General features: G+C 45.4%; 2 protein-coding genes across 8 annotated transcripts in view; one reads left to right on the top strand and one right to left on the bottom strand.

The window, feature by feature from the left end:
- The window catches only part of SLK (STE20 like kinase), a 49,581-nt gene extending 39,017 nt beyond the window's left edge, over window positions 1-10,564 (bottom strand). For all 3 annotated transcript variants that reach the window (XM_072130926.1, XM_072130925.1, XM_072130924.1), the window contains exon 1: window positions 9,868-10,564. In XM_072130926.1, coding sequence (XP_071987027.1) covers window positions 9,868-10,017 — 150 coding nt within the window. In that variant the 5' untranslated portion in view covers window positions 10,018-10,564. The remainder of the gene's footprint in view (window positions 1-9,867) is intronic.
- STN1 (STN1 subunit of CST complex) overlaps window positions 8,351-23,229 on the top strand; it is a 34,354-nt gene continuing 19,475 nt past the window's right edge. The window contains exons 1-2 of one of the 5 annotated variants that reach the window (XM_072130927.1): window positions 10,685-10,991; window positions 16,835-16,880. In XM_072130927.1, coding sequence (XP_071987028.1) covers window positions 10,685-10,991; window positions 16,835-16,880 — 353 coding nt within the window. Of the gene's footprint in view, window positions 8,508-10,684; window positions 11,126-16,834; window positions 16,881-22,184; window positions 22,243-23,229 lie in introns of those variants that run through there. The other 4 variants (XM_072130930.1, XM_072130928.1, XM_072130929.1 and 1 more) reach the window with 4 other exon arrangements.

The following is a 23,229-nucleotide window of genomic DNA, read 5'->3' on the forward strand; positions in this document are numbered from 1 at the left end:
GATTAGTAGTAAATATAAACTCCTTTACCCCTGATCCGCTCCTCGTACTGTTCATTCAATAAAGCAATTAAGTCTTTGGAAGAGTTATACAATGATGGCCAGCATGTGCCGCTATGGGAGGGATACATAGCACAGCATGATCCATATCACTTATCTATAGCTCAACAACCTCTGTACTAGAATCCACTGTACACGTCCTGTCACATATTACAAGAAGCAGAACAACATAAAGTAAACAGGATCCTCATACTGAGAATAATGTGTCCCCCTCCTTTCACAGGCCCGTCCCCTACCCAATACTTTTCCAGGCCCGGTATGAAAACAGTCGCCTTCCTGTCACTGTGAGTGTGAAAGATTCAATCATCCATGAGTGGGGAAGACCCAAGCAGATCCTACATGGAGGACCACAGGGGGTAGATCCTACATGGGGGACCACAGGGGGTAGATCCTACATGGAGGACCACAGGGGGTAGATCCTACATGGGGGACCACAGGGGGTAGATCCTACATGGGGGACCACAGGGGGTAGATCCTACATGGGGGACCACAGGGGGTAGATCCTACATGGGGGACCACAGGGGGTAGATCCTACATGGGGGACCACAGGGGGTAGATCCTACATGGGGGACCCCCGGCAGACCCTAGTAGGAGGAGGACCCCCGGCAGACCCTAGTAGGAGGAGGACCCCCGGCAGACCCTAGTAGGAGGAGGACCCCCGGCAGACCCTAGTAGGAGGAGGACCCCCGGCAGACCCTAGTAGGAAGACCCCTGGCAGACATTAACCTTGGTTTAAAATAAATAGAGCTAATGAAGATGCAAACATCTCTAAGACCTTTTAGCAAAAAGTTTAAAACATTCATCTCCTGCAGCTTGTAAGTATCTCAATCCATCGTCAGCTGCAGAATGACACCGATTGTAGAAACCCAAACTGCATTTTTCCTATTTTCTTGTATAAATTTCAAACTGTGGCTTAAAGGGGTTGTCTGGAGGTGGAAAAACATGACTGCTTGCTTCTAAACTAACCTGCCCCACACCTGAGTATAGTTATTGGGCAGTGTTGTAGCTTGGCTCGATTCATTTCTAAACAGCTGACCTGCAATACCGGCACAGATCATGGTCATGTGTGGCGCTGTTTTTAGAAGAAAGCAGCCATGTTTTCGAGCCTCTGTACAACCCCTTTAAGTACATACCCAGATCTTATGACATCAGATCTCTCAGCCCTTATATACTCCGTTCTGTAGGGTTATGATAGGTCTCAGTGCTGCCCCCTGTTGAAGAGCCACAGCAGAGGATGGCGGCTCCTACCAGCACTCATTCTAATGTGGCCACCGGAAACATATTACCTTATATACTCGAGTATAAGCCTAGTTTTTCAGCACAAAAAATGTGCTGAAAACCCCAAACTCGGCTTATACTCGAGTCAAAAAAATATATATATCTAAACTCACCTTTCCGGCGACCCCTGTATATCTTCTGAGCGATCTGTCCGGCAGCGGCGGCAGGCTATACACACTGGGGCAGGGTCTGGCAGGCTATACACACTGGGGCAGGGTCTGGCAGGCTATACACACTGGGGCAGGGTCTGGCAGGCTATACACACTGGGGCAGGGTCTGGCAGGCTATACACACTGGGGCAGGGTCTGGCAGGCTATACACACTGGGGCAGGGTCTGGCAGGCTATACACACTGGGGCAGGGTCTGGCAGGCTATACACACTGGGGCAGGGGCTGGCAGGCTATACACACTGGGGCAGGGGCTGGCAGGCTATACACACTGGGGCAGGGGCTGGCAGGCTATACACACTGGGGCAGGGGCTGGCAGGCTATACACACTGGGGCAGGGGCTGGCAGGCTATACACACTGGGGCAGGGGCTGGCAGGCTATACACACTGGGGCAGGGGCTGGCAGGCTATACACACTGGGGCAGGGGCTGGCAGGCTATACACACTGGGGCAGGGGCTGGCAGGCTATACACACTGGGGCAGGGGCTGGCAGGCTATACACACTGGGGCAGGGGCTGGCTGGCTATACACACTGGGGCAGGGGCTGGCTGGCTATACACACTGGGGCAGGGGCTGGCTGGCTATACACACTGGGGCAGGGGCTGGCTGGCTATACACACTGGGGCAGGGGCTGGCTGGCTATACACACTGGGGCAGGGGCTGGCTGGCTATACACACTGGGGCAGGGGCTGGCTGGCTATACACACTGGGGCAGGGGCTGGCTGGCTATACACACTGGGGCAGGGGCTGGCTGGCTATATACACTGGGGGCAGGGGCTGGCTGGCTATATACACTGGGGGCAGGGGCTGGCTGGCTATATACACTGGGGGCAGGGGCTGGCTGGCTGGCTATATACTGGAGAGGCTGTGAACAAAGCATTTCCCACCCTCGGCTTATACTCGAGTCAATAGGTTTTCCCAGTATTTTGTGGTAAAATTAGGGGCCTCGGCTTATACTCGGGTCGGCTTATACTCGAGTATATATACGGTAAGTACTAGTACATCTTTAGTAGAAATGGAATCGCTGTAATTTATTAAAATGTGAAATGTTTTCCTCTGGAGACGTCCTTTAATTAACTCTTGCAACTCCTGTAATTAAAGCAGAACATGTGCCTGTGTGCGCTTGTGTTTTGGGTATCAAAGCAGAACTTGTTGTGGCGGCAAAGAGTTAATGAATTGCACATGTAATACACGGACACGCCAGAGGCGGGATATGACACCACATGTGTTCTTCATCAGGATCCGCTGTGTATGTGGTATAGAACTCACTAAGCATTAATGGCTCTACTACCCCAAACCCTGGGAAATGTGGAGAAAATATCCTTACAAGCCTCATAGGAGTCATCTCTGGTCCTCCAGACGCCTGCACAGATACACGAGTACACCTCAGCTTCCCCTCTATGCACCCTGCTGGGTGCATCCACCTTGACATATGTTATGTATGTAATCGAGGGTGCGCCAAGGACTGTGCCCATTTCAGGGCTTGTCTGCCAGATATAACGGGTACAAGCCCTTATAAATTTGGCCCTTGCTGTAAGTCAGTGGTGGTGAACCTATGGCAAGGTCGTCAGAGGTGGTACTCAGAGCCATCAGATCCCAGAACAGAGTTTGCCGTACAGGACTCAAGGCCTCCTCCTGCAGTCTGGGGCAGCCCAAGATGTGCCACATTCAGAGCTATTTCACAGCGACACGTCCTTGGCTGCCTCTAGCTACAGGCAGAGTAAGAAAATGTGGACCTTGGATAGACGCTACAATGATACACTGAATTTCTCTACTTTTGTGTTTCTCAACTGTATTGGTGTCCTCGGGATGCTGATACCATTGTAAAACGTGACAGAGCAGGGACCAATAAGTTCCTGCTTAAATTGCCAGTATGACACTATGTGATAAATAAGTGGTTATTGGTTGTGGTTTGGGCACATTCTCTTTAAGAGGGGAGGCACCTGTTTTGAACCCGTTTATAGACATGCGTTTACAGATCGGAAAAAACACATTCATTTTTGGCCGTTTATTAAGATAATTGGGAAAACCGGACAAAAGCGGATGTATTTTCAAAAAATACATGCATTTTTTACGATCTGAAAACGCACGACTAAGGCCCCTTTCACACTTGCGTTTTTCACGTGCGTTTTCTGCGCGTGCTTTTGACGCACAGAACTTGCATTGCACTCTGACCCATTGTAATCAATGGGCTTTTTCAGACTTGCATTTTTTTCACGCACACACGCGCGTTTTTTTTAACACGCGTTTAAATCTCGACATGCTCTACTTTTGCAAATCACGCGCCATACAAGTCTATGGAGATGCATCAAAAACGCATTGCACTCCGAGACACTTGCAAGTGCAATGCGTTTTTCACGCATCAATTGCCATAGAAAAGATAGAGCTCAGCCCTGAGTCCTCCAGATAATGCGCGTGAAAAACTGAGACACTGAACAAACTCTGACTGAAAACTGATTGCACTCTGATGAAAAATGCGCGTTTTTCACTGACCAAACCCTGATCGCTCCCTGATCAAACTCTGACGTGATCTGCAACGCAAGTGTGGAAGGTGCCTAAATGGGTTCAAAACGCCACGTGTGCCACCACCCTAGAGAGCTCCTAGGTCACACAGAAAACTATACATATGTCCTTGCAGGGGAAGTCTCCTGCCTCAGAAGCAGGTCTTTCCAAGGAATTAAAGTCTGAATTTTAATATATAGGAAAACTGACCTATTTTTTTTGCACTATTTTGCTGCACTATTTTTGGGGTGCACTTATCTACAAGGGAGGAGGACAACAAGAGGGAAGTGTGGGCAAATAATGGTGCACCCAACCTAATGGACACACCCATGGTGCACTTACAGATTTATCTGCATTCAGGTCACAGATCTTATCCAGCAGGACACTCTCCCTTCAAGGCGTTTATATGTGACCAGGGTGCTGACAGGTTCCCTTTAATCCGCTCTCTGTGTCTGACGATTATGGCTTATCACAGTCAGGCCCTTACTTATCACTTCCAGTAACTGTGTCTGATGTCCAGCCGCCTCCATGTGATGATGCACATGAACGACTCGTATCTGTGATCAGCTCCAGACAATCACATGGCTACATGCAGTGAACTCCAGCCAGAAGATTGAATGACTGAAACTGGAGGCTCCCTGGCAGGCGGAGGTGAAGAGGAAGCAGGGGGTGGGGAGCGCAGGAGCAGATCAATCTTTCCCTGCTGGGGGATTGGGTTTCTTTCTAGGACTTTCCCACACTTTCATTAGCCCCCTACAAGCTGCTGTGCTGTATAATGTGCCAGGGGCTCCGCTCAGGAAGCACTGCCTCCCAAGACAAGAGAGAAAAATCAAGGGAGGACGCTGCAGTCTGGGGGGGAAGTGCCGTTTCCTCTGCGTTGATGCACTTTAGGTTTTTAGGAAAGCCAGTTATATAGCTCAGTCCTGCGTTGTGTGATAAGAGAGAAGCAGTATATAGCTACAGAAGTGACATCATATCTATAAAACACACAGCAAACATAACAGAGACATCTAGATGGTCAGTAACACTAACACTGACATAAAAGCCAACCATATACATTTTACAACCCCCGCAATATAGAATAAACCCTGCAGCATAATGACAGCCAGTTTAACCTTTTCATGATTGGGATCATGAGTAACTTACAAGCTCAACAGGAGTCTGCTAATATATCACAAGTGTCAACTAAACATGTGAGACATTACATAGGAGATGAATGTCTGATCACGCGGTGGGGTTGGTCCGGGCCAGGACCTTAGCCGCCCTATGATGACCAAGTTTAACCAATGCCAATGAGACACAAGGTTTCCGGAACAGCTCACAGGTCAGTCCGACGCTGTGCATCAGTGGGCTGCTGGACCCACTGGACACACAGGTTGGGTTTCAACATACGGGCTGGGGCTCACGTTTTGTGTTTGAATTGCGTTTTGTAACGCAATTCAAGAGCAAGAGGGAGGAGCTTTCTCAAAAGTCGACACAGTTTTGAAACACAGTGCAATCAGAACAGGTGGGGGCTTGTGCTGATTGTATCGGCCTTTCATAGGAGACGCATGTAATAGGCAGCAAGCACCACGTTTTGCATTGTTTAAATGCAAAACATGCGGTGCTGGTAACCAATCACGTGTCCCGCTCCCTGTACCGTTTGCATTGCGTTTCAAAACGCATTTCTAATGGAACGTGCAAATGCAGCCTTGGAGCTAAATGCTTGTGTTCGGAATGGTGAATCCCATTTTTAGATTGTTTCGGAAAAATATATGTGCCCGAGACTGCATTCACACGTTCCGCCGCTGGCTTTGGATTTAGAAATGGAACGCAAATGTTGGGGCTCGTCCCAACTGCATATGTGTTCTTCGGGGAATCGGCCCTTCACCCGCGCTGCAGTATTTATCCACTTGATAAAGGAGTCATTGTAGACTCCGAAACGCGTTGTGTTCCAGAGATACGAAATAAAATACCCCCGTTTTTGGATTCATCTTGTGTATGTCACCTATCTGTGTGCGCCGAACTGAGACAAGTACCCTCCCTGTTCTAACTGAGACACATGCGATCGGTACCCAGAACCACATGTTTTGCATGGAAATAAGTGTGTGAAGACACACGTGGCGTTTTTAGGCCGTTTTTAGTTAGTGCGTCTTCAGATCGTTAAAAAACGCATCAGTTTTATGAAAACGCATCCGTTTGTCCATTTTTCCGAAATTGCGCAATTAAAAAGGACAAAAACGCATGCGTTTTCACAAAACTGATGCGTTTTTAAAAAACGAATGCGTTTTTTAACGCATGCATTTTTTACGATCTGAAAACGCACTAACTAAAAACGGCTTAAAAACGCCACATGTGTCTTCACCCTAATGCAGAACACTGTGTGCCGGTTACCAATTCCATGCATTTCAGTTGAAACACAGATGTGATTGGGTCGAGCCCAGACGTTTGCATTGCAATGCAAAAGTGTAGGGTTGGGACTCGCATAAGGGTGTGGTCACACAGTGCATTCTTAGTCCATTTTTAAACACATTAAAAGTGCACATATTTTTGCATGTTTACCATTCGATTAAGCTGCATTTTTCATCAATTCTGGAAGTGTAAGCAGCTGTGAAAATGTACGCACCAAGGGCTGCGGTCACACGTTGCGTTTTGTTGGAGTTAGACCCATTGGTGTCAACATTGCGCTTACAAAATGCATGTGTTAACGCTTCGTCAACACATGCGTTTGTTAATGCATGCGTTTTGTAAATGCAATGTTGACAAAGTAATTAGGCAAATCTCCTCTTCAGCTGTCAGACGCAAAGAAAATGCATTGTGTGACCACAGCCTCACTTTATCTCCTGCATTTAAATGTAAAACACTGGGTTCCGGTTGACGATTACATGCATTTCACTGGAGACGCAGATGCAATTGGGTCGTGTCAACACAATGCAAACGCCACTTGTGAACAATACCTCAGGGTGCTGTCACACGTCGCGTTTACCGCATGCGTTTAAAAACGCATTGCAATAGCTGGAGAGTGATTTGCCTAATTAAACAGCTGCTAACACCTGTGTTTACAAAACGCAACCGTTAATGCATTGTTAACGCATGCGTTAACATCGCGGTTAACGCATGCGGTTGTTAACGCATTGTTAACACATGCGTTAACATCGCGGTTAACGCATGCGTTTTGTAAACACAAGTGTTAAGAGGTGTTTAATTAGGCAAATCACTCTCCAGCTATTCCAATGCGGTTTTTAACGCATGCGGTAAACGCGACGTGTGACCGCACCCTCAGGGTTCACTAATGCAGATTAAACTAAAACTATGAGGGAAAAAAAGGATCACCTTTGCTTTGTAAACTTTCCCTTTATAATTGCCTTTAAATAATGCATGTAAAAGCCGAATGTGGAAAAACAGACTCATGAGGGAGATACACGCGTAACCAGAACACTTGTTTTTAACAGGTTATTTCATCATAAACAGAGAAAACTATTACAGCGTTCATTAAGCGTATAATAATGATTTTGTTTTACGTCCGTATTTGGTTATTACGGACGTGGCGATGCTACATATGTTATATGTGGGATTGTAGGGTATTAGCACTGGCAGCCTATCCGGATGCATAGGCTCACTGACTGTAAAGTCACATCTGTAACAGGACCTTACAAGCATTTACTATGGACAACCCAGGGTCTTAGCCCAGACCCCAGGGTTGCCATAGCAATGATCGGCATCCCCCCCCCCCCTAAAAACGCTACGTGGGGGCGCAAATTGAGAAGGGAATCTTCCTGCAGCCATTTAAATGTCGCTGACCATAGATTACTGCTTACACCCCTCGCACAGGTTAATAAAGACTGGACAGAAAAAAAAGGGGGGCTGGCCTGGTCATAGGAAGGGTTAAATATTTTTACGGTGAAAAGATTGTACGTCAAAATTCCTACGGCTCCTGATTTAGAACCCAAGGCCCGAGATCTGCAGTAAAGACTATGGCAAATTCCCAATCACTCAGATGAGGGCCATGTATTATTACATTACTATATACTGGACACTAGACACAAGATGTAAGATGTAATGGATCACCCATGTAACCCCATGCTGGGACCTTTTATTCTCATAAGTCCTTAGGACACAACCTAAGGACTGATGTGGCAGCATACCTGGAGCACAGATGCATTTTGCGGACAATCAGACCATCAATACTGGATGACAGGAGAGAACAAATTTAATAAGAATGATCTGTGACGTGAAGTTCTTACTAACTCGGGTGTGTGAAGAGGAAGGGAGAGGTCGTCTGACTCATCATGGAAAACCAAATTGTCAGAGAAAGTAACCTTCCAAACTCAAGAAGCCTTGATGTGGGTCAGACTGCAGCCGACTTGTCCTAAGTGGCGCAGCAGACATATAGAGTCACTCGCTCCAACCCCAAACAGCTGTCAAATTCCCTCTACTGGATCTGCAGCCTTTCTGATGGGTGTCTAGAAGTGATGCTGGTTTGCAAGATTTTCGCCACACATATGGTCTTCCAAGGGAGGCGCGGTAAGATCCAGAAGGGGAGTGGCTAGTTAATTGTAGCAATTGATTAGTATAAGAATTTAATTTATTTATTTTTGAGAACGGATTCCTCAGATCTGACGCAAATCTTTTTTCTACTGATGGCACTTGTTAGTTATGTCCCCCAATTTTTCTTTTTAAGACAAGATGCACGAGTTTTCGTTTAAATATTTTTCCTGCGTCTCCAGGAGCCTCCCTTTAAGGATCATGGAACCACATCACCAAAGTACCCATGGTTCACATCACACAACTGGGTGTTGGATACAATGATGTAGCCAGCTCTTTACTTTCTACTGTTATATTTAGAAGTATAATATTTACAGTAGAAAACACAATGTTGTAAAACCATTCATTGTTAATGTTTTACTAATACGCTGCAGTAGTAAGTAGGACTGAGGAGCTCCCCGATGGCTTCCTACTCTGATCTGAACTTCCAACGTATCACACTATGAGGGTGCTGGCCCTTCACCTTCGTTTGCGTCTGTCATCCATTTTTCTCTGGATAACATTAATATCAATAACTAATGCACAGACATGTTCTTCACTGATCCACGTGGGAGCTGTGGAAAACTCAAAGCAGGTCCTATTCCTGCTCAAGGTTGGGCCTTCCTATAAGAAGTATAAGGGAACATGATGGGTTCACACATGGACCATATTTGCAGATCAGTTTCTATGCAACACAGTCACATGACTTTCCAAGAGTTTTGGACAAGCTAGTGACGTCATTTGCCAGCCCAAGATAGCCACAAAAAAGGTAATACACCATTTTTAGACCTCACAAACAGATTACAGATCAAATGTATCATATGCTAATGTAGCTTACTCTATTTAGCCAGTATGGAAGCCACTGCTTGTAGAGCTACACACCCCAAGATAGAAGTGCAAGTCCAACAATTCTCACTAATGGACCCAAAGGCTTTAGGGGGCAACCACGTGGAAACGCATGCGTTTAGAATGGTCCAAGAACGTGGCAGCATCATTCAGTTTTTCAGATGCCTATTTTGAAGCCAGAAACAGGTGAGAACATCATTGAAAGGTGCTACTCCTACTCTTTATTTCACTCCGGTCCTTTTTTGGGCATCGAAAACTGCATCTGAATAACTGAACATGCGAACACACACTTAGCTTTTTAGCAGTCAAGTGGGGCCAAATGTTATGCCTATATGAACACTGAATGGAGTAGTTGGTACTGTGACTGTCCAAATTTTGGTTTATCGTTGATGAATTCTAAAGACTAGAGGCCGGGGAGAATGTCTCTGTCCCACTGATCCGTACAGACGCATGAGTTATCAGCAGTAACCTGCTGTATGTACACAGATCATCACATCCACCAATCTTTACCCACCTTATAAACTTTTCCAAAGGCTCCATCACCCAGCTCCCCTATGATCTCCCACACCTCCTCCGGGTTCACATCCCTCTTGACATGCTCGTATTGCTTCTTCTTTTTGTCCCCGCCAAGCTTGAAGATCTTACGAAAGTTAAAGAAAGACATTTCCTCTGCTTTTAGTGGGCCGCTCCCCAAACCGCAGCCCTGGACGTGTGGAGGAGCCGGTCAGTGGGGGGCCGTTGGCTTCATGCCACTTCTAATAACAAGGGGAAACACTGGGAAATCCTGCCTGATCCTTCTGATAATGGCAGAACCGGTCCTGCTTTATCTGTCTGATGATAGAAGGGCAGATCCTATATTGTTCCTCTATACACGACTGTATGGTCCCTCTGTCTATAGAAGGACAAATCCTGTATGACTTCCCGAGTAATAGAAGATCCTGTATGGTCCCTCTGATTATGGAAGAGCTTGTCTTGCTTGATCCTTCTGATGATAGAAGGGCAGATCCAATATGGTCCCTATGATCCAACTCGATCCCTATGATTATAGACAGTATGACATTTATGGTCCCTTTGTTTATATATGTAGGAATCCGTCTGCTCCCTCTCTTTATTGATGGGCTGCTCCTGTATGGTCCATATGTTCCTATTCGATCCCTATGATTATGGACGGAAGATCAGATCCGGATTAATTCCTGCGATTCCACTAGTATATCCCAGATGTGTGACAGATCCACCCCAATCAGATCTTTCTGATAGCAGATCCCACTTCAGGACAGATGGGACCTCTCTCAGTGGCTTGATATGTCCTCACAGATCCGGTGTGGTCGTAGATGGATCGCCTGCACGACTCAGATCGAGTGGAGTCTACCAGATCCCGTCCACCTAAGGGATGGCATGGATCCCCAGCCTCCTCATCGGCAGATCCAGTCGGTGAGATGAGTAGCAGCTCTTATCAGTGTTACACCTGCTGTAAATCCTCTCCGGAGGCCGCGGGGAGCTCGCACATTACTGTCAGGCCCAGCCCATCACACAGCCGCGGCCCGGCCACAGGGGGAGGAGGAGGAAGAGGGGGAGTCACAACCCCCGCACCCGACCCGGGAACAGCTGGAGGAGGTCGGCGGGGACGTCCGCCCGGAGGTGAGAGGCGTGTAGCGCTCCGTCACACCACACCTCCGCCTGCCGCCGCGCGTGCCCGCGGAACACCGTCCCCGCAGCCTCGGCCGGGAGCGCGAACGTTTCCCTAGCAACAGCAGCTGACTTTTTTTTTTTTGGTAAAAACTTTATTAACAATTATAACGCATAGAGCCTCTGATGATAGATAAAAGCACAGCTCGGATATTGGTTATCATTATGGCGCTCCGGTGACTGCTCCGTGCAGGTGACGAGGACACCTCCCTGTGACTAGGCCTCTGGGGACGCATCTTCCAGTCTAGGCCGCAGACGAGCAAAAGTTGTTTTTTTTTTTCGTTCGAACTTTATTGACAGTGGCAAATATGAGCAGCCGTAGTAGAGTGTGTCTGTTAGTCATATTAGGGTCGTGCCGCCCAGGCTATTTATAACGAGGTCTAGCAGAAGAGACATAGCAGCGGGTTCTGAGTCATTCCTGTGCGAGGCCTTGTGCTAGTAGAGGTGTAGGCCCAGTACAATGCCTGCTCTAGCTGTGGGGAACTACAAGTCTCTGGAGGGTTCATGTAGCTTTAAAACTTGTACTGGGACTTGTAGTTCTCCAGTCACTGAACTACTGGGACTTGTAGTTCTCCAGTCACTGAACTACTGGGGCTTGTAGTTCTCCCGTCACTGAACTACTGGGACTTGTAGTTCTCCAGTCACTGAACTACTGGGACTTGTAGTTCTCCAGTCACTGAACTACTGGGACTTGTAGTTCTCCAGTCACTGAACTACTGGGACTTGTAGTTCTCCAGTCACTGAACTACTGGGACTTGTAGTTCTCCAGTCACTGAACTACTGGGACTTGTAGTTCTCTAGTCACTGAACTACTGGGGCTTGTAGTTCTCTAGTCACTGAACTACTGGGGCTTGTAGTTCTCTAGTCACTGAACTACTGGGGCTTGTAGTTCTCTAGTCACTGAACTACTGGGACTTGTAGTTCTCCCGTCACTGAACTACTGGGACTTGTAGTTCTCCAGTCACTGAACTACTGGGACTTGTAGTTCTCCAGTCACTGAACTACTGGGACTTGTAGTTCTCTAGTCACTGAACTACTGGGGCTTGTAGTTCTCTAGTCACTGAACTACTGGGGCTTGTAGTTCTCTAGTCACTGAACTACTGGGGCTTGTAGTTCTCTAGTCACTGAACTACTGGGGCTTGTAGTTCTCTAGTCACTGAACTACTGGGGCTTGTAGTTCTCTAGTCACTGAACTACTGGGGCTTGTAGTTCTCTAGTCACTGAACTACTGGGGCTTGTAGTTCTCTAGTCACTGAACTACTGGGGCTTGTAGTTCTCTAGTCACTGAACTACTGGGGCTTGTAGTTCTCTAGTCACTGAACTACTGGGGCTTGTAGTTCTCTAGTCACTGAACTACTGGGGCTTGTAGTTCTCTAGTCACTGAACTACTGGGGCTTGTAGTTCTCTAGTCACTGAACTACTGGGGCTTGTAGTTCTCTAGTCACTGAACTACTGGGGCTTGTAGTTCTCTAGTCACTGAACTACTGGGGCTTGTAGTTCTCTAGTCACTGAACTACTGGGGCTTGTAGTTCTCTAGTCACTGAACTACTGGGGCTTGTAGTTCTCTAGTCACTGAACTACTGGGGCTTGTAGTTCTCTAGTCACTGAACTACTGGGGCTTGTAGTTCTCTAGTCACTGAACTACTGGGGCTTGTAGTTCTCTAGTCACTGAACTACTGGGGCTTGTAGTTCTCTAGTCACTGAACTACTGGGGCTTGTAGTTCTCTAGTCACTGAACTACTGGGGCTTGTAGTTCTCTAGTCACTGAACTACTGGGGCTTGTAGTTCTCTAGTCACTGAACTACTGGGGCTTGTAGTTCTCTAGTCACTGAACTACTGGGGCTTGTAGTTCTCTAGTCACTGAACTACTGGGGCTTGTAGTTCTCTAGTCACTGAACTACTGGGGCTTGTAGTTCTCTAGTCACTGAACTACTGGGGCTTGTAGTTCTCTAGTCACTGAACTACTGGGGCTTGTAGTTCTCTAGTCACTGAACTACTGGGGCTTGTAGTTCTCTAGTCACTGAACTACTGGGGCTTGTAGTTCTCTAGTCACTGAACTACTGGGGCTTGTAGTTCTCTAGTCACTGAACTACTGGGGCTTGTAGTTCTCCAGTCACTGAACTACTGGGGCTTGTAGTTCTCCAGTCACTGAACTACTGGGGCTTGTAGTTCTCTAGTCACTGAACTACTGGGGCTTGTAGTTCTCTAGTCACTGAACTACTGGGGCTTGTAGTTCTCTAGTCACTGAACTACTCGGGCTTGTAGTTCTCTAGTCACTGAACTACTGGGGCTTGTAGTTCTCTAGTCACTGAACTACTGGGGCTTGTAGTTCTCTAGTCACTGAACTACTCGGGCCTGTAGTTCTCTAGTCACTGAACTACTGGGGCTTGTAGTTCTCTAGTCACTGAACTACTGGGGCTTGTAGTTCTCTAGTCACTGAACTACTGGGACTTGTAGTTCTCTAGTCACTGAACTACTGGGGCTTGTAGTTCTCTAGTCACTGAACTACTGGGGCTTGTAGTTCTCTAGTCACTGAACTACTGGGGCTTGTAGTTCTCTAGTCACTGAACTACTGGGGCTTTTACAACAATTGGGATTTGTATTTCTTCTTTCATTAAACAATTGGGATTTGTAGTTCTTCAGAAAGTAAAAAAAAAAAACAGAGATTGTAGTTCATTTAGCATTAACTTCCCAAATATTTTTGTAGCTCAACCTCCAGGAGTACACACAGAGGTCTGCGACCTTTGCATTGCTAAAATTGACATGCTCAGCACAAGTCACTTCTCACCCCGGGTGTCAGGAGCTGCATGTGGGTGAGATCTTGGTAAATCTTTATCCACCTAGCTGCTACTATATGGCGTAGGACTATTCCCCCTACATTCCTCAATAAGGGGAACTGTGACTTTTGTGCCATATTATGTCATTGTTTGGAATGTAAAACGACACCTGTAAAATTGTGGACTTCATAAGAATCCTCCTAAAAATAACTTGGAATTGTGTATTGTATGCAATCTTATGAAGGTACTACTAGTCTCAGCAGTTCTGTTTATGCCTCTATGGGTCTCCTGTGTCTATGACCCCCCTGGAGCGTGCCCTGAATTTCACCCTTTCCTGCAAAGCTACTTATATGAGTTATGTGAGGGACTGCAGAACAGCTGCGTAACTGGTGAGGTCACCTAAACCTGTTGTAAAGTGTTTGCTAAAGACATAATTGGTGTGTAACAGTAAAGGTCATAGTAATCCCCTCCGACCATGTAAACATGAACCAGGAAGCAATGTGTATGTGTGAACAGCAGTGATCTTCCACTGTGGACTGTGTACATACGATTTGCCAACGTTATCACTCCATCAGGTTACATTGCAAAAATAAATAAATAAAATGTAACAAGAACTCTTATTCTGTGAATATTGTGATATACTTGTTTTTGTATTGGCCCTCAAACAGAAATCCCCCCTCTGAAATGAGGTTACTAACCACTGGTTAAAAGGAAAAAAAAAGAAAGTAGTCGCCTATACATCGTGTCAGGCCCTTTCCGGGCTGTATAAGTGTTAATGACATCCATATCATCCCTTGTCAATCAACTACTTATAACCAATGGTCACTCAGTGATTAGCACTACAGCCTTGCAGCGCTAGGGGTCCTGGGTTCAAGTCCCATCCAGGTCAACATCTTCAATGAGTTTGTATGTTCCCTCCGTGTTTGCGTGGGTTTTCTATGGTGCAAAAAAATTCTGTCAAGTCGCTCTAATAAATGTGAGATGCGGTCTGAAACGGCACGGTAACGACCCTTTGGGTAGAGATAATGCACCCATTTCATCCAGTCTTGGTATATACATGTAGGTTCCGTCAGCCACAGTTGAAAATTATCCAAACCGGCCGATACAGTAGGTATACTGTATATAACATTGTGCAACTCATAATAGTTTTGCAACAATAACCTCCATTACAGCTCACCCTTCTGATTGGATGCAGTATTGTTATTACACATGTTGTTCCATAATTGTATTGATTCCATTGTTCATGAGTACACTAATCACGTTATGTAACCAACATAATTGTCTCTTGCATAATTAATAAGGCACCCGATTGTCTATTATCATCTTCACACATAGAGGGAACGCCTTACACATTTGGCTGACTCATGAGGGTTACAACAAGCCCTGGCAGATTCTGGGAGATTCCAGGATGTCACATAAATCTTTTCTTATTTATGTGGGTGATGCAGGTTCTGTACTTACTGAGAGATAGAATTCTTTTTACCAGGATCTTCTCTGATAATTCCGCAAATTACATTAAGGTTTCTTTAAAGCATCAGGTAGTAGGAATGTTAATTCACATAATTAGTTATATATTACTTGCCATAGGATGAAGTGTGGTTGTAACTATTTGTAAATTGTAACCATCAGGTGCATATTTTTAGATGAGATTTGCTGTCCTATCTGAGCAGGACTCCTAAGAGAGTCCTGAATACCCCACCCACACGCAATGATTGACATTGAGATTGTGATTAACCCGCCCACACATTGACTGAGTGATTGAGTCCTTTGTATGACATGTAAATTACCCCGCCCTCACACAGTGATTGACAGTGATAGTCCTGATTGCCCCGCCCACACACAGCGGTTGACAGTGATAGTCCTGATTACCCCGCCTACATAAAGTAGTTGACAGTAATAGTCCTAATTGCCCCGCCCACACACAGTGATTGACAGTGAGAGTCCTGATTACCCTGCCCACACACAGTGATTGACAACAAGATCTTTAGATTGTGTGGACATACTTAATACAGTTTATTAGTTATTATGAACCAGAAAGATGTGTTATGGTAACGCCCAGTTGTCAGTTTACCCTAAATTAATTATAAGATACAATACATAGCTAAGTTATTAATGAACATTTTTTTGCTAAAAGAGACTTGAAGGGAAGAGGTGAGCGCTCATATCCACAGTACTCTGTATAGTATGATACAGTAATAACTTTTATATAACTGCCCTACATTTCTTCTTGCTCCTGATGTCAGTGACTTTGTCTTCTCCCTCTGGTGGTTTCTTCATGGTGTCACTACACATTAGTCATTCCTCTTTATAGTCCTGCGCCCAGGACAGGAATCTCTTTGAGGGTCACGGCTTCCGGCGTGGCGTGTGTGTAAGTGTACAATGTGTGATAATTGCGCCATTATTCGCTCCATTAGAGATCACAGCCCTCATTCTTCACATCAAAGTCATGGCGGATTATTGCGGTCGCGTTCTCATCCAGGTCACCAGATTGCATAAGTCATGATCCTCTAGGGTTACCATGGTGACCACATGTGTCACATACTTCTCTTAATATATATTATTTCTTGGTAAATTCTATACGGTATAAATATAGACTGAATACATTGTTTAACGGCTTAGTACACTGGGGCACGTTTGCTTACCCGGTCCCTGCGCGATCCCTGCTGTGCGTTGTCCGAGGAGAATGAACTTTTCCGCAATTCACTAAGAACGTGCGCCAGAGATCCTGCATGTGTCGCTTCCCCGCTCAGGTCCGACGGAGTTCACCTTCTTGTTCCCAGTGTATGTAAGTGCATGTCTTGCGACACAATTTTAAAGTTAAATCCCGCGCTCAATCCTAATCCGTGGGATCGTCCGACGGGCCGCCCCCCGATTTCTGCCTCATGAAAGTCAATGTCCAATCACGTGTGACACAATCCCCTTCTAAATAGCTGTCACAGCGTTGCACATCCCCAAAGTTTCTAGAAAGTGCGATCTGCGGGACCCTTAGTAAATAAGCCCCTATGTGTGTTCTTCTAGGTTTTGCATCTCGTTGGGATCATCACATTTCAAGGTGTTGGGTCATGTAAGTATTTGCGGTGATTTTGTGTCTATGTACACATCTGAAGCTCCATGCATCCCCAAGGAATCTGTAAAATATGGTTTTCCATTGTTTTTGCCCTATTCACAGGATAGACTATAAGAGGGAGATGTAGCTTACGTGCTGGGCAAAACTATGCATGGTGCGATGTGGTGCAGATTTGAAAGCTGCCTAATGGGATCAAGGTCAAGTTTTTCCAATTGGAAGGAAGTCCATTATCATATCAAAGGTCGGAATTGTCTCCAAAATTGATCAGATCTGTAATATCTCTTGTGGTTCGAAAATTCTCAACAAAGAAGTTTGCATTCAGGAGCGGTTTCTATGCGACATGTTGTCACAGAGTTGATGGTTCTGGATCCAGTCCTTATGAATCTGCATGAGAAGCTACAAAGAATCTCTGTGTTGATAACTTAAACCACAAGGGATCTTGCAGATCTGATTGTGTCAATCGATTTCTGAGATAATTCTTCTTTGATAAATGACATGACCAATGGAAAACATGATCCAGTATGTGGGCTGTGTTGTGGACATATTTAAGAGACAGGCCCCTCACCCATTACATCTATATAATATAATCAGCCCATTGTTTCTAATACTGTTACTGTTGTTATATATATATATAGTTACTGTTTTACAACTGTTACAGTTGCTAAAAGAGACATGAAGCGCTCATATCCACAGTACACTGTGTAGTATTTGTTATATTATATATAAGCACCGCTCGCCCCTATGGACTCATTTGATACAGTCCCCCTGACCCCCATGGATTCCTTATGCACATCCTTCTGTATTAGATATGTCATTTTTTCTTTTGTTTCTAAATTAAAAGACTTTGACTCATCCTGTATCATATATATATATACACAGGCAGTCCCCGGGTTACATACAAGATAGGTTCTGTAGACTTGTTATTAAGTTGAATTTGTGTGTAAGTTGGAACTGTGTATTTTATAATTGTAGATCCAGACAAACTTTTTTGGTCTCTGTGACAATTGGATTTTAAAAAATGTTGGATTGTCATAAGAACCAGGATTAATAATAAAGCTTCATTACAGACACCAGTGATAACTGTTATAGCTGGTTATTATAGCCTAAGGCTAAAGTAAATTACCAACAGGTCCCCGACTTAAGGACACCTGACCTACAGACAACCGCTAGTTACGGACAGACCTCACTGTGACCTCTGGTGAAGATCTCTGGATGTTACTATAGTCTCAGCTGTACGGTGGCTGTAATAAAGTTTTATCGATAATCCTTGTTCCCATTACAAAATTTTGAAAATCTAACTGTCACTGGGATACAAAACAAATGTGTCTAAAAAATGGAGCTACAATGATAAAATAAACAGTTCCGACTTGCTGACAAATTCAACTTAAGTACAAACCTAAAGAACCTATCTTGTATGTGACCCGGGGACTGCCTGTATATAATATATATCTGAAAATAGAAGGGTTTGGCTAAAGACAAAGGTATAGTAATAACAATGAGATGATGTAGTGTAAATTTCAGAGAGAAATGACCACACTTATTATTAGACAGAACAGGGTGGCACCTGCTGCCAAATTTGCAGCTCAACCTGTTATAAATATGAATGATTGCATAATTGTATTACTATGTTTAGTTATTGCAAGGGAAGATTTCATTTCTTGTCGAGATGCATCAGCCCCACTGGGGCCTAACGGTAAATGGGGGCAGGTGTGCACCAGGAGGTGAGTGGTTGGCTGGTTGCGGCCTAGCTGCAGATGTCATGGTATCACAGTGCTAGTTCAGGCCTCAGGCGGGGACTCTTATTGATCTGGCATGTAAATCGCTGTCCAAATTGGTTCACTGAAGGGTTGGACCAGGACATCAGCCCTGGACCAGTGGTCTGTAGGACCTGGTACATCTTCTGGGAGCTGTGTCAGCTCTGCTGAAAACGCATCCGTTTTTGACAGGTTTTACCAATTATCTTAATTAAAAATGGTAAAAAAAGGATGCGCTTTCAAAAAACGCATGCGTTTTTTAAAAACGGATGTGTTTTTTAACGTAGCGTTTTTTAACAGACTGCTTAAAAACGGACCAAAAAAGGGTTCAAAACGCCATGTGTGGCATCACCCTAATAGATTATAGGAGGGGTTATTTATCATATGCCGGCGTTCGTGCGCCTGTGTATGATAGCCCCGCCTCTACTCTGGCGCAGCCCGATACATCAAGAGGCTTGGGGTCGAAATATACGCAGCCGGCGACTTTTCACATGTAAAAAATTCTCCGGCTGCAGCAAGTGTGCAGGGACAGTAACGCCCTGCACACCAGCCCATTCCCCGCCGGCCGTGCCCCCCCTTCACTGGCATGAAGGTGGCGGATTGGGTTAAATAATTGCACGTACGAGCAATACGCTAGCATTTGCAATTATTTCAGGGCTTCTATGCCACTGACATGACTGAGGCCCTGATAAATCTCCACCTCTGGAAAATTACAGGGTACTAGCCAATAAGACCCTGTAACAGCTAACATAATTATAATACATCTGCATAACAAGATATATATTGCACATAATATACTCACTAGTATCACTTGGTGGTGGTCTTGTTACACAATATCGGAGGTAATAGCTGGAAGAAGCTTAGGAAAAACTGGGTTACAGTCTAGAAAGCTGGGTCTCTGAGGTACAGATGCCAGAGTTTATACTTTCACTTTTTGCCTGGATGCTGGATTCCTTTTTGGATTTCTTACAGATGCCAGTAGGGTGATCAGACCATGAATTTTGTAATGACCCCCAACTCCAGGACATTGCAGAGGCAGGGGGGATGGGAGACCAACAAAGCAAAAAACGCTAAATTTTATGTACCAAACACAATTGAATGGAGAGAGCTATAGAAACCCAACAAAGCATACTTTACCTAACCCCATTTATAGTAAATCTGAAATTTTGCCTTTTTTCCAAAAATTATATACAATTCATGAAAGTGTTCATAAGATACTTTAACATCAGAGATAATCTCACTGGGGCACATTTACTAAGGGTCCACACACCGCATTTAACAGGGGTTTTTGGTGCACGCTATCGGATTTTGGGCTTTCATGCGTCACAAATCGGGGGTGTGGCCGTCGGATAACCCAACTGATTCGGACAAACCACGGAATTTAAAATTCAAATTGGGTCGGAGATCAATGCACTCACATACCCCGGGAAGAAGAAGGTGAACTCCGGCAGACCTCAGCGGGGAAGCGACACATGCAGGATATCGGGCGCACGATCTTAATGAATCGAGGCAGACTTTATCCTCGTCGGACAACGCACCTCGGGGATCGCAACAGGACCGGGTAAGTAAATGTGCCCCACTGTGTTTAAAAGAACCTGTCACCAAATTTCTGGGGATGTAAGCACCTACATGTTAAGTTATCCCCTTCTATTGTCATAAGTGTGATATATGTGTATGGAAAGATAGGATGACACCAAGAATCTTCTGGCCAGTGCCAATTTTGGGAAGAGTCATTCCCGTTCTGCTTGGATTGAAGTCATCACACGCTCTGCCAAGAAGGGCAACAGTCAAGGCATAATGGGTATAATTTTTGGTATGTTACAAGACTCTACAACAGATCAGCACCCCCCAGGATAACTCTTGAGTGAATCCTAATTTACACATATGGATCTGTATATGTATCTGTTGTTCATTTTAACTTTGATTAAACATTTTATTACAAATAAGAAGTGTCATGTAGATGTCACATACACAAGAATATAAAGTCTAACTCTTTATAAAGTGACCTCTTACCAACCCTTCTGCATTGTGGGGAGGGTGAATGGCGGCGGTTGTGTAGACCACAAGTCTCAGATGAGTCAGGAAACCTTGTATATTCTCTGCTATTCTGTACACCAGGGAGCTCCGCTGCTACACAATGAGCTTCTTGTAGGGAACCGCACATGTGTCTTACAGATGGGCTTCTGGATAGTTTCTAAACTTTACTAGGATAACCCCAGCGTCAATGTACATGTGCCATGTCATGGAGGTTAAAGCTTTTAGCAATCTTCATTTTTTTGGAAACTCTTGTAGACGGCCACTTCACAGAGCTAGATGGTCCACGATAGACTTAGCTATTGGGGAACATTATTCCACCCGTCTCACCCCTTTACATATGGTTAACTTATTTTGACAATTAGAAATTTAACATCTAAGATTCTTTTTTCCACTAAAGCAACCCAACTTCGATGCTGTTTGGTTTTCTAGTAGTTTGTGGGAAGAAGCTGCTGAGCAGATTGTACAGAGGGGAACAGGAAAATAATTGCAAGTACTGGTGGTTTGCAAGTGATATAGAGCAAGCGGAGCTAAGTAGATTGTACATAGTGTCTTATCTCCGAGCAGCATGTTATAGAGCAGGAGCTGAGAAAATTGTACCTAGTGTCCTATATGCAGGAAGCATGTTGTAAAGCAGGAGGAGCTGAGCAGATTGTACATAGGGGCTTATTTAATAAGGGTCCGCGGATTGCACTTTCGTCGGATTTTCAAAGTTTCTGGATTTACGCTGCTGTGACAGGTATTTAACTGGGGTTTGTGTAGCACGGATTGTGGCACAGCTGCGCCGGCTTTCATGCAACAGAAATTGGGGGGTGGTGCTGACGACGATCCGACTGATTCGGACTGAGCGCAGGATTTAAGATTCAAATTGTGTTGCTTCCAATACCCTTACATACACCGGGAAGAAGAAGGTGAACTCCGGGGAACCAACATATGCACGATATCGGGCGTGCATTATCATCGGACACTCTGTACTTTGTGTACTCCTCCGGAAGGGTATGTAAATGTGCCCCATGGTGTTCTATCTGCAGGCAGCATGTTATAGAATAGGAGGAGCTGAGAAGATTGTACAGAGTGTCCTATCTGCAGGCAGCATGTTATAAAGCAGGAGGAGCTGAGCAGATTGTACATAGTGTCCTGTATGCAGGCAGCATGTTATAGAGCAGTCAATAGAGACAGAAGCACTTAAAGGAAATCTAACTGTTGTGATAGATGTCACCCTTGGCATCTGAGGGCCTTAGGGAGACCCCATTATTACATATGGTAGATGGGGCCCTCTTATTACAGATGCTTTGGGTTACAGCATGTTCTCTGAAATAAACCAGTATATGAAAAACAATCTGGACGCTGCTTATTCTACATCACTGGGAGGACATGTCTGACTGGTTCTAACTGCTAATAAAATGTTTATCAAGGTAAAATGGGAGTTTCCTACTTGTTAACACTGATGTCCGCCTTTAAAGGTGATGTCATTACACCATATGTAACATTTTAATTTTTTTTTATTTGAAAGGGAACCTGTCACAAGGGACCTAATTTTCACTAAAGGAGGAGTCCGTTACAGCTGCATTGTAAATATATCTGTCTTCCCTCTCTAAGCACTTGCATTACAATATAATTGTGTGTTATTACCTTGCACCCTGACAGAATCCTCTGTGTAGTCCCACGGGCTGAGCTTTGGTTTGGATGCATTTCAAAAAACAACATGTTCTGCAAACTCCTCAGCTCTCAGCCCCCACCTTTGTGCTCCTGTACAGCTCCTCCCGCCTGCTCCTTCACTCACACAGGGGCAGAGCTAACAGCCTAGTGAGCTGAGATCAGTGGGGGATCAGTGGGGGAGGGAGGAGCTGTACATACCCACCTCTTGTGGAGATGGACGTGAAGGGGAAAATAAATGCAATTGCTGTTGTTTCACAAGTACACCAGTTTTCTTAAAAATGTTCCCCTATGAATCAATGTTTATGTGTATTTTAAAACCTTAAAAACCCATTAACGCATTGTATACATGCACTCACGGCCTGGCCAAGTGTGCATATTTAGTTTTGTCGGAAAGGGGAATAGCCTGCTGCCAGGCACTCTTGCCATAATTATCCATAGACAGGGCCGGATTAAGGTTGGTGGGGGCCCCTGGGCGCAAAATCTGGTGGAGGCCCCCACTGTGTGCAGCGTGCATACACGTCTTCCTGCACACTATCCACGCAGTAACACCGCTACATACAGCCGCCTGATCCCCAGTAATACATCTATATACAGCTGCCTCATCCCCAGTAACACAGCTACATACAGCCGCCTCACCCCCAGTAGCACAGCTACATACAGCCGCCTCGCCCCCAGTAACACAGCTACATACAGCCGCCTCACCCCCAGTCACTCAGCTACATACAGCCGCCTCACCCCCAGTAACACAGCTACATACAGCCGCCTCGCCAGTAACACAGCTACATACAGCTGCCTCACCCCCAGTAACACCGCTACATACAGCCGTCTCATCCATATTAACACAGCTACATACAGCCGCCTCATCCGTAGTAACACAGCTACATACAGCCACTTCATCC

This window comes from Engystomops pustulosus, chromosome 11, assembly GCF_040894005.1.
Source record: "Engystomops pustulosus chromosome 11, aEngPut4.maternal, whole genome shotgun sequence".
NCBI classification, from domain to species: Eukaryota; Metazoa; Chordata; class Amphibia; order Anura; family Leptodactylidae; genus Engystomops; species Engystomops pustulosus.